At 49.7% G+C, this 12,032-nt stretch overlaps 1 protein-coding gene across 2 annotated transcripts in view; it reads left to right on the top strand.

Moving 5' to 3' along the window:
* ATCAY (ATCAY kinesin light chain interacting caytaxin) overlaps window positions 1–12,032 on the top strand; it is a 36,876-nt gene that overhangs the window by 8,525 nt on the left and 16,319 nt on the right. For both annotated transcript variants that reach the window (XM_033400746.2, XM_004277203.4), the window contains exons 3-4: window positions 7,404–7,462; window positions 10,640–10,861. In XM_033400746.2, the coding sequence (XP_033256637.1) occupies window positions 7,404–7,462; window positions 10,640–10,861 (281 nt within the window). The remainder of the gene's footprint in view (window positions 1–7,403; window positions 7,463–10,639; window positions 10,862–12,032) is intronic.

Genomic DNA, 12,032 nt, shown 5'->3' on the forward strand with positions numbered 1-12,032 from the left:
CCTTTCAGCAGTTCCCTCTCTGGTTCTCCTGACTTAGCTCTGCAGGAGTCCTGTGATAAGCCCCAGTGCTGCTGGCCCCGCATTGAGCCTTGGAAAAGCCTACTTATGCCCAGAAAGAGTTTTTGCTGTTACCCTGCACCAGAGGTGGCCGCCGTCAAACAGAAACAGAGGCTGGAAAGCCCTGGATGGGAGACTGAGGCAGCACAGCTGATCTTAATGCCGTTGAAGCCCTGGGGCACCAGTTGGGAAGCAGGAGGCATGTTCAAAGGTCCTGAGGCCCACAGTTTATTCCCAATTCCCTTCTTTCATACTGTGAGTAACATTAAGCCAGAGGCTAGGATCTGAGGGTAGAATTCGGTCCAGGAGCCACCTCTGAAGCCAGAACTATTGCAATAACAGCTGATTCCGGGTGACAGGTGTTTCTAGATTTTGGCCTTTCCCTGCCACTTACATAATGTGCCCTCACTTGCTCCTTCCTTCAAAACCCTTGCTGAGGGCTGCTTCTCCCAGGTCCAGGCCCGTGACTCACCAAAGCAAGAGGGGAAGAGGCACTTCCTCCCCTTCAAGGGCTCACAGTCTGCCCAGGAAACAAGGAATTAGCACACAGTACCACAGATTCAGTGCTAAAGGAGGCTTCTGAGGCAGGATGCAGGAGCGGGGTGGATGTCAGATTCAGATGGGGCCTCCTGGAGGACGCTGACCTAGCCTGAAAGGCTGAGCAAGTTCACCAAAGAAAGCAGGAAGTGGCCCTCTAGGCAGAGGGGGTGGGATGTGCAAAGACACTGGGGCAGAGAGGACCTTGGCATGGTAGGGGATGCAGTAGGAGAGAAATTTGGATTTCACGCTGAGAGGGCGTGTGAGTTTCCCAGAGCTGCCATAACAAAGTACCAGGAACTTGCTTAAAACAGAAAAAATGTTTTCTCTCACAGTTCTGGAGGCTAAAAATCCAACATCAAGGTGTCTGCAGGGCCATACTCCCTATGAAGGCTCTAGGGAAGGATGCTTCCAGCCTCCTCCAGCTTCAGATGGTGGCCGGCAATCCTCGGCCTGCCTTGGCTTGTAGATGCATCCCTCCAGTCTCTGCCTTCCTCCATCTTTTTTTTTTAAGCTTGTGTTTTATTTTTTATTTTTACTTTTTAAAATTTTTATTGGAGCACAGTTGATTTACAATGTGTGTTAGTTTCAGGTGTACAGCAGAGTGAATCTGCTATACATATATCCACTCCTTTTCTTTTTTTTGGCTGCGTTGGGTCTTCATTGCTGCGCGCAGGCTTTCTCTAGTTGCAGCAAGTGGGGGCTACTCTCCATTGCGGTGCGCGGGCTTCTCATTGCGGTGGCTTCTCGTGCTGTGGAACACAGGCTCTAGGCACGTGGGCTTCAGTAGTTGCAGCACACAGGCTCAGTAGTTGCGGTGCATGAGCTCAGTAGTTGTGGCTCACGGGCTTAGTTGCTCCATGGCATGTGGGCTTCCCAGACCAGGGCTCAAGCCCGTGTCCCCTGCATTGGCAGGCGGATTCTTAACCTCTGTGCCACCAGGGAGGTTCTGCATTCTTTTTTAGATTCTTTTCCCATACAGGCCATTAAAGAGTATTGAGTAGAGTTCCCTGTGCTGTATAGTAGGTCCTTATTAGCTATCTCTTCTGTATATAGTAGTGTGTATATGTCAATCCCAATCTCCCAGTTTATCCCTCCCCTGACCCCCTGGTAACCATAAGTTTATTTTCTACATCTGCGACTCTATTTCTGTTTTGTAGATAAGTTCATTTGTACGCTTTTTGTAGATTCCACATATACGCGATATCATATGTTTGTCTTTCTCTGCCTGACTTACTTCCCTCAGTATGACAATCTGTAGGTGCATCCATGTTGCTGCTAATGGCATTATTTTGTTCTTTTTTATGGCTGAGTAGTATTCCATTTTATATATATATATATATATATATATATATATATATATATATATATGAGATTTATTTATTTATTTATTTATCCATCCATTCCTCTGTTGATGGACATTTAGGTTGCTTCCATGTCCTGGCTATTGTAAATAGTGCTGCAGTGAACACTGGGGTGCATGTATCTTTTCGAATTATGGTTTTCTCCAGATATACGCCCAGGAGTGGGATTGCTGGATCATATGGTAGCTCTATTTTTAGTTTTTTGAGGAACCTCCATACTGTTCTCCATAGTGGCTGTACAAATTTACATTCCCACCAACAGTGTAGGAGGGTTCCCTTTTCTCCACACCCTCTCCAGCATTTATTGTTTGTAGATTTTTTGATGATGGCCATTCTGCCTAATATGAGGTGATACCTCATTGTAGTTTTTTTTTTTAAATAAATTTATTTATTTGTTTGTTTTTATTTTTGGCTGAGTAGGGTCTTCGTTGCTGTGTGCGGGCTTTCTCTAGTTGCAGCGAGTGGGGGCTACTCTTCGTTGCGGTGCGCGGGCTTCTTATTGTGGTGGCTTCTCTTGTTGCAGAACACAGGCTCCAGGCACGTGGGCTTCAGTAGTTGTGGCACGTGGGCTTCAGTAGTTGTGGCACGCGGGCTCTAGAGTGCAGGCTCAGTAGTTGTGGTGCATGGGCTTAGTTGCTTCACGGCATGTGGGATCTTCCCAGGCCAGGGCTCGAACCCATGTGCCCTGAATTGGCAGGCAGATTCTTAACCACTGCGCCCCAGGGAAGCCCTTCATCGTAGTTTTGATCTGAATCTGCCTCCATCTTCACACAGCCTTCTCCTCTGTGTCTCTGTGTCCAAACTTGCCTCTTCTTACAATCACACCACTGATTGGCTGTAGGGCCCACCTTGCTCCAGTATGATGTCATCTCAACTTAATGCTGTCTACAACAACCTTATTTCCAAACAGGTCACATTCCCAGGTTCTGGGAGTTAACACCTGAATTATGTTTTGGGGGGGATGCAAGTCAACCCACACCAGAAGAATAAAGCCACACTGTACACCTGGTGGATTAGGGGGAACCCCACTTTTTACATGGGTTTCCCAGTACCGACTGAAAGCAAGTGCTGCAGGGAGCCCTCTGGATCCACTTTGAGTTCGTGAAGGGGCTTCAGCTCTACATTAGCTGAGGTCTTCCTGGGGCTTGTAGAAATAACCAGGTCTCACCTGACCTTGAAAGCTGCTGTCCTGTGGACCTGTGGGGTTTGTTCACATGAGCCGACTGGACACAAGGGGGCAGTAGAGGGCAATGACCGGATTCAGCTCTACCTCTGTGAGTGGTTCGCTCTGCCCTTGGGCATCTTCTGGTTTAGCCTCTGTTTCCTCCTCTGTGAAATGGGCTGCTACCTGCCTCATAGGAATACTGTGAGGAAGAAACAAGATGATGATGCCGTCAACATTCCAACAGAGTGAGTGCCCTGTCTGTGGGGGTAAAGGATGGTTCTAGTTGATTCTAGAACAACAGGGATTACAGCCTCAGACTGATGGAAACAGGGAAGGCAGAGTAAATGAGGGGAAGGAGCCGGAAGGAAATCCTGACACCCAGGTGAGCAGGGGTGGCGGACAGTCAGCTCCTGGTGGCGGTTACCATGCACGAAGCGCAGATCTGATTCAAGAAAAGACTGATATCTAGACGTATCTCTGATTTGACAGCAAATTTAAAATGTTGTGAAATGCTGTGTGGGCAGGATAAAACTAGGGGTGGTGCATCAGCTGTCAGCCTGCAATTTCAGAGCATGATTTTGGGTAACCTTGCAAGTAGGTGGTGTGCCTCCTGTACTCCCGGATCCCGGACTTATTTGTGAGTTACCAGCTGCCCTCCCCATGTTGAGAGCAGGGGTGTCAGCTACAGACCAGAGGGACCAGAGCAACGTGTACACGAAATGGGTGTGTGAGTAGTCTTCAGTCTCAAACTGAAAAAAAGATCCCTCTTTAAAACCTTCTGACTTGGGGCTTCCCTGGTGGCGCAGTGGTTGAGAGTCTGCCTGCCAATGCAGGGGACACGGGTTCGAGCCCTGGTCTGGGAAGATCCCACGTGCCACGGAGCAACTGGGCCCGTGAGCCACAAATGCTGAGCTCTGTGCGTCTGGAGCCTGTGCTCCGCAGCAAGAGAGGCCGCGACAGTGAGAGGCCCGCGCACCGCGATGAAGAGTGGCCCCCGCTTGCCACAACTAGAGAAAGCCCTCGCACAGAAACGAAGACCCAACACAGCCAAAAATAAATAAATGAATAAATAAATTTATTTTTAAAAAAAAACCTTATGACTTAATCTGAAGCTTGCTTTTTTCTTTTTTAAATGGAGGTGAAATTTACATAACATAAAAAGAACCATTTTATTTTATTTTTGGCCGTGCGGTGGGCATGTGAGATCTTAGTTCCCCAACCAGGGATCGAACCTGTGCCCCCTGCATTGGAAGCACGGAATCTTAACCACTCGACCGTGAGGGAAGTCCCCAAAATAACCATTTTAGGGTGGGCCCTCATTTTTTTTTTTTTTTTTTTTTCGGTACGCGGGCCTCTCACTGTTGTGGCCTCTCCTGTTGTGGAGCACAGGCTCCGGACGCGCAGGCTCAGCAGCCATGGCTCACGGGCCTAGCCGCTCCGTGGCATGTGGGACCTTCCCGGACTGGGGCACGAACCCATGTCCCCTGCATCGGCAGGCGGACTCTCAACCGCTGCGTCACCAGGGAAGCCCTGGGCCCTAATTTTCTTAATTAATTAATTATTTATTTATTTGGCTGCACCAGGTCTTAGTTGTGGCATGTGGGATCTTTAGTTGAGGCATGTGGGATCTAGTTCCCTGACCAAGGATGGAACCCGGGCCCCCTGCATCGGGAACGTGGAGTCTTAGCCACTGGACCACCAGGGAAGTCCCAAAATAACCATTTTAAATGAACAGCTCACATGTTGTACAGCCGTCACCTCTATCCAGTTGTAAAACATTCCATCACCCGAAATGAAACCCTATCCCTGTGGCAACCACAAATGCACCACCTGTCTCTGTGGATTTGCCTGTTTTGGACGTTTCATATAAATGGAATCACACATTATGTGGCCTTTTGTGTCTGGCTTCTCTCACTGAGCATCATGTTCTCAAGGTCCATCCACATTGTAGCAGGTGTCAGCGCTTCACTCCTTTTCATGGCTGAATAATATTCCATTGTACTTTTGTTTATCCGTTCATCACTTGGTAGACATTTGGGTTGTTTGCAATGTGATCATGCTGCTGTGAGCATTCAGGTATGAGCTTTTGCATGGATATGTGTCTTCATTTCCTTTGTCATTTTTTAAAAATAAATTTATTAATTTATTTATGTCTGTGTTGGGTCTTCGTTGCTGCGTGCAGGCTTTTTCCAGTTGCAGCGAGCGGGGGCTACTCTTTGTTGTGGTGCATGGGCTTCTCATTGTGGTGGCTTCTCTTGTTGCAGAGCACAGGATCTAGGCGACTGGGCTTCAGTAGTTGTGGCACACGGGCTTAGTTGTTCTGCAGCATGTGGGATCCTCCCAGACCAGGGCTTGAACCCGTGTCCCCTGCATTGGCAGGAGGATTCTTAACCACTGCACCACCAGGGAAGCCCTTCATTTCCTTTGGACCTCTGCTCTATTTTGACTTTTGACCTCTATGAGAGCAGGGCAACATCTGATTCATTCTTTACCTCCAAGACCCTCCAAGACCTCCAATGCACCTGGAAGGTAGTGGTTACTCAAAGAACATTCGAAGCATGGTGAATGGGAGAAAGATGGGTGGGGTGGCGGGTGCGGAGGAAGAAGCATGGATAGATCTCACCCTACAGAGGGTGCCAGCTCATGCTCTACAAGGAACAGAGGTGATGGAATGAATGGTTTTGTTAAAGGAAAAGAAAAAGCATTCTACTGTCCTTCCCCATCTAACCAGCTCCCATTCCAGCTGAGCTGGCACTGCTGAGTTGCAGAGATGAATTAACGCTGCAGTGCTTCCCTGAGCCAGCACACCCTGCAGCTAGAGCCTCTGACAGCCCCATGCACTCTGAAAAATTATTTCCCTAGGGAGCAAAGGAGCCAGAGCACGTGGGTCAAAGTCAGGCGGCATGAGCTGTGGTCCAAAAAAAAAACCAGTCTGGGCATGGCCAGAGAAACAGGTTTTATTTTGCAAATTCGTGCTCCACTAAGCATTAAAGGGGCACAAATGTATAGCTGGCTGCCTTTCTTTTTTAAAAAAAATTTACTTTTTAGAAGATTTAGGTTTACAGAAAAGTTGCAAGAATATTACAGAAAATTTCCATACACCTCCCCACACACTCAGCTTCTCCTAAATTAACATTTTACATTAGGCTGATACATTTGTTACAATTAATAGACTGATATTGATACACTGTTGTTAACTGAAGTCCAGAATTTATTCAGATTTCCATAGTCCTTTTCTCCTGATATCCTTTTTCTTTCCTAGGATCCCACCCAAGTTCCCATGTAACATTCAGGCATCATGTCTCCTCAGGCTCCTCTGGGCTGTGACAGTTTCTCAGACTTCCCTTGTTCTCGATGCCCTTGACGGGTTTGAGGAGGGCTGTGGCCAGAGATTTTGTAGAATCTCCCTCAGTAGGAACTTGTCTGGTGTTTTTCTCACGGTTACACTGGGACGCTGGGTGCTGGGAGGAGGACCACCTGTGAAGGGCCGTCTCATCCTTCATCTCAGGGTGGCTGCCATCAACATGACTCATCTCTGCTGGTGTTGACCTCAGTCCCCTGGCTGAGGTCGTGCTGGTTGGGTGTCTCCACTGTAAAGTCACACCTCCCCCCTTCCCATACTGTCCTCTTTGGAAGGAAGTCACTGTGCCCAGCCCACACTTACAGAGAAGGGTGTTACTTTCCATCTCCTTGAGGGCAGAATATCTACAGACATTATATGAAATTCTTCTCTGCAGGAAAAATTTGTCTCTTCTCCCTGTATTTATTTATTCAATCATTTATTTATATATGTATGGACTCATGGACATTTTATTTTAAACACTGGCTCACAATCCAATATTTCATGATATATTTTGTTGGTCAGACCAGTCCAGCATTGGCCAGAGAGAGCTCTTTCAGTTGTCTGCTATGTCCATTGGACAACTTCTGGCTGCGTTAATAGCAACAATTCATCGGAGACCAAACCCTGCGGGGTCAGCCCATGAAGAATGCTGCTTATATTCCAAATATAATATAGATGAGACCCTTCTTCTCACTGGGCCTCAGCTTTCCCCGTCCCCACCCCCCCCAAAAGGCTTAATATTTATTAGATGATCCAATGGGAGCCCTCCAGCGCTGATTGTTTATGATTTTCTGTGCTCGCGAGCAGATGTATTTTGTTCCAACGGTTTCTCAAAGCTAAACAGATTTTGTTGGTGTCATTTTGTCTGAACTCCATGCTCCTGTGGCTGGACTTGTGGGGCCTGGTGGCTGATGTCCGCTCCTGGCTGGGTCTGCAGGCCACTCTCGGAAGAGACGGGGATGGACTTGCTTGGCAGTGCCACAGAAGACACATCCTGTAAGTTTCCATGCATGCAGAAATGGGCACACGGTCTGGGCTGTGCCCAGCACTATAACTATAGAAATGTCAGAGGTCATGCTTCCTGGGTGGAATGTCAGGGAAGGGGGTTGCTCTGCTCCAAGTCCTGCAGGGAAAGCAGTGTGGTTGTGGGCCAGAGACGTGTGTGGGTGCCATCATGAAGTCAGTTGCTGTGTGTCCTTGAACTAGTTGCTTAGCTTCTCTGTGCCTCCAATTCCTCATCTACTAAATACAGGTAGTGAGCCTCCCACAGAAGGGGCATGCAAGGATTAAACAAGATGATTTGTGTAAAGTGCCCAGGGGATGCCAGGCACAAAGTCAGCCCTGGGAGGGCTTTGCTGCCCTGAGCACTCAGGAGGGCTCATGGCTCTGAGGATCCAAAGCCCCAGACTTTGAGGACAGGGGGGCCTGGGGCAGCCAGAGAAGCTGCCTCAAACATGTGTTCTCCTCGATGACATCTCCTGGCAGAGTTCTGCTGAGGGTCCCTGCTCTGCCTGCATTTCCCCCATGCAGCCCATCACAGAGCCCACCCTACAGGGGAAAGACTGCCCAGAGAGGGACAGCCACATCCCTGAGGTCACACAGCAGTGAGAGCCATCTCTGCCTACCCCTGTACCACACTATGCCCATGAGCCAGGTAGGGGGACCAATTTGTTCCAGGTTTCTGGGGCCGATCTGGGTAGTTGGTCACCCTGGAATACCAGCCCTTCTTCCTGCCTGAGCACATGGGCTCTGCCTGGTGTTGTCACATTCCCACAGGGTAACCTTGGGGAAATCCTTTCACCCCTCTGGGCCTCCATTTCCTACTTCTGTAAAACGAGGAGTGTGTAGTAACAGTACCCGACTTCCTAGGTGTCACTGGCTGAATGATGACCCCCAAAGATATCCAGATTCTAATTCCAGGAGCCCCTGAATGTTCCCTCACATGGCAAAAGGGATTTTGCAGATAGGATTAAGTTAAGGAACTTGAGATGGGGAGATGTGATCACTAATTTTATGTATTCACTTGCCTGGCCCATGGTACCCAGCTATGTGGTCAAACATAATTCTAGATGTTTCTGTTGAGGGTGTTTTTTTAGATGTGATTTACATTTAAATTCATGGACTTTGAGTAAGGCAGATTGCCTTCCATTGTGTGGGTGGGCCGTGTCTAATCAGTCGAAGGGCTCAGGAGGCAGGAGGAAAAAAAACCTCAGGTGTGATTCATCCCGGGGCAAAATTCCTCTCCAGCTGTGGACCTATGAAATCAGGCAATGTCTCTGCTTCCAAAACATGATGGCGGGATGGACATAGAATAGATATTCTCATTCCAAATGGGAGAAATTGGAAGGAAGAAAGGGGTCACGGGTCCCAGCAAGTCTGAAACTTGTTCCAATAGGTTTTAAGCCTGGAGAACCATCTTCTTTGGCTCAATGCCCTATCCTCCAGGTCCATGTGGTGGCATACTGCCGCCGTGCTTCCTTGTACCTTTAGTCTTACTGCCACCATGCTGTGACCCACAGCTTGACCCCATCAGGAAGAGTAGCAGTATTTTAAATCAAGCACTCCTGATTCACTGCTCCTAACGCACTTCCCGTGAAAAAGGCAGAGTGAGTTGAGAAGCCTGGGGTCGGATCCTTGGGCAAGTCTCTGCCTCTGTGTCCGCATCTGTAAAATGGGTAACACTTCCCACCACACAAGGTCATGGTGAGAGCTAGAAATCATGCCAGTGCCCCGCACATAGCAGGCACTTGATAAATGTGACTGCTGTGTTTTTATCATTTTCTGCCAAAGCGAATGTTTCTATCCCAGTGTCTCCTGAAGCAGTTACCTCTGACCTGCGTAGGGACCGAGAGATTCAAAGTGAAAAAAAGTGAGATTCAAACTGAAAAAAAAAATGTGGTCCATTTAATTATGGATCAATGGAGGCTTCTTTGGTGGCGCAGTGGTTAAGAATCCACCTGCCAGTGCAGGGGACACGGGTTCGAGCCCTGGTCCGGGAAGATTCCACATGCCACGGGGCAACTAAGCCCATGTGCCACAACTACTGAGCCTGCACTCTAGAGCCCGCGAGCAATTACTGAGCCCACATGCCACAACTACTGAAGCCCGCGCGCCTAGAGTCCATGCTCCGCAACAAGAGAAGCCACTGCAATGAGAAGCCCGTGCACCACAACGAAGAGTAGTCCCCGCTCGCCACAACTAGAGAAAGCCCATGCGCAGCAACAAAGACCCAACGCAGCCAAAAATATTAACTAATTAATTAATTAATTAATTTTAAAAAATTATGGATCAATGAATGTCTTCATCCAATAAAAGAGGGGTAGGAGTCTCTTACTAGTTTACTTATTTTGTCCTCAAAGGCCGTGTAATGAAACAGGGTAAACCTGGGGGGCTGGCTCTGCTCCGCAGGCTGTCAGATGGGGGGCAGCCCAGGAGGAGAAACCACCTTTTACAAGGAGACCAGAGTCCAGGCTAAGAGTCTTTAGGAGGAAGCGGTCTAAACCATGGGGAATATCCATCCCGACAGGCTTCAGAGTGACATGGGAGGATCCTGCCCTTCTGTGCCTCGGTTTGCTCATCTGTTAAAGGGGGCAATAGCAAAGTTGGAACGTGAAAACGCAGGGGAGAGCTTTGCAGAGTGTCTGGCTTACATTACACGATCACTAAAAGTTAGTTGTTAGAGTTGAGCATCACAGAGAGGCCAAAAGCAGAACGTGGACATTCTCTGCCAGCCTTAGCCGGAAGAAACAAGACTCGCAGATATTGGTAGGTCCAGAGCACACCATCTGGAACCCAGGCTGCCCGGGGTCTAATCCCCACATCATTGTTCAACCTTGACTCGACTCACCTGTGAGTCCCACTTTGCAGATGGTAAAAGTGAGTCAAGCTCAGAGCAACATGGCACTGCAGGGTCACGGAGCTGGTGAGTAGCGAGGTCAGGCTCTGAATCCAGGTCTGCCCTATGTCCAAGCGTCCGCCCTTGACCTCCACGCTAGATGGTTATATTAACCGCTGCCGTGAAAGGATGTCCTCTGACTTCTAACCACTCCCCTCAACAGGGCGGAGTGGATCTCCACTGGGTTGGGAACAGGAGAGGGGGAAGAAGAAAGAAAGAGCAAAAGTGACTGATCTTGTTTCGCTTTTGTTTTTTTCTGTTTTCCTGTTCCCCCACAGCCCCTCCCAACACTCTGAACTTCAACGCGGCTCATCGTAAGCGGAAGACGCTGGTGGCCCCCGAGATCAACATTTCCCTGGACCAGAGCGAGGGCTCCCTGCTGTCCGATGACTTCCTGGACACCCCCGATGACTTGGATATCAACGTGGATGACATCGAGACCCCAGATGAGACCGACTCACTGGAATTCCTGGGGAACGGCAATGAATTGGAGTGGGAAGGTGAGGTCGCTCATCGCACCTGCCCAGCCCCCAAATCGGACCCCAGCGCTCCCTTTGGCTTGGGGACCAGCTGACCAGAGCCCCCCTCCTCCATCCCCGTAGGCTCAAGGGGGACAGGCCTTCCAACCCGGGGCTCCCAGGACAGCTCCTGGGACTCCACGCACATTTTCTCGTGGACTTGTGGACTTTGCTGGGAGATGTGTCTTTCACCCGATTCTCAAAGGGGACTGAGACCAGAGGAAGGGCCTCCCCCTGATTCCATAGGTGTTTGTGGAGGAGGTCTTGATTGCTGTGTAGGGGGCAGCAGGGAGATCAGGCGGGGGCGTGTCAGGAATAGACATTGCCTGCCTGCTCGCGTGGCCGTCGGAAAGCCAGGCTCTGGGTAACGGAAAAAATGTACACAAGATAATTGCACCTGGTCATCGGTGCTGTGAGGGAAACGAGGTGATGGGAGAGGGCAGGGGGTTCTCACTGGGGCAATTCAGCCCCCTGCCCCCAGGGGACACTGGGCCATATTTGGGGACACCTGTGGTTGTCATGACTGGGGGAATCCTGGCATCAAGTAGGTGGGGTCAGGGAGGTGGCTCCACACCCCACAGCGCCTGGGTTGGAGGAGGGGGCTCCACAGAGAACGACCGGCCCTCAAAGGTCAAAAGTGCCCAGGCCGAGACTCCTTGAACCAGGCTACCTGGGGGTGGGGAGGCCTCTTTGCAGGGTTGCCGGGACAGGCCTCCCTGGATGCGTGTTATTTGAGCTGACATGCCAAGGCAAGAGCACAGGTCAGAAAGGTGGTGGTGGCGGTGGCCATGGGGACAGAAGCAGAGCCATAGCACTTGTTGGGTGGATGTGGAATATGAAGGGGAAGAGGGCATTGAAGGTGACACCTGGGTGTGGGGTCTGAACAGCTGGGAAAACGGCCAGGCTATTTTCTGAGGCGGGAATATCGCAGGATGACGGGTCGGAAAGAGGCAGATATTTCAAGCGTGGTTAAGAATCCTGAGAAGCCCAGAGAGGGAAAGAATGTGTGCAAGGTCACACAGCAAGAGACGGGCTCTACCCAGGCCAACCACCTGACTGAGCACTTTCCTGTGTTCCACGGCTTGGGGAAAGAAAAATTATTATTTAGGCGTGACTTTGGGACTCCCAGGTCCTCCATCTCGTCCAGCAGCCC

The sequence above is a fragment of the Orcinus orca genome, chromosome 3 (genome assembly GCF_937001465.1).
Source record: "Orcinus orca chromosome 3, mOrcOrc1.1, whole genome shotgun sequence".
In the NCBI taxonomy this organism is placed as follows: Eukaryota; Metazoa; Chordata; class Mammalia; order Artiodactyla; family Delphinidae; genus Orcinus; species Orcinus orca.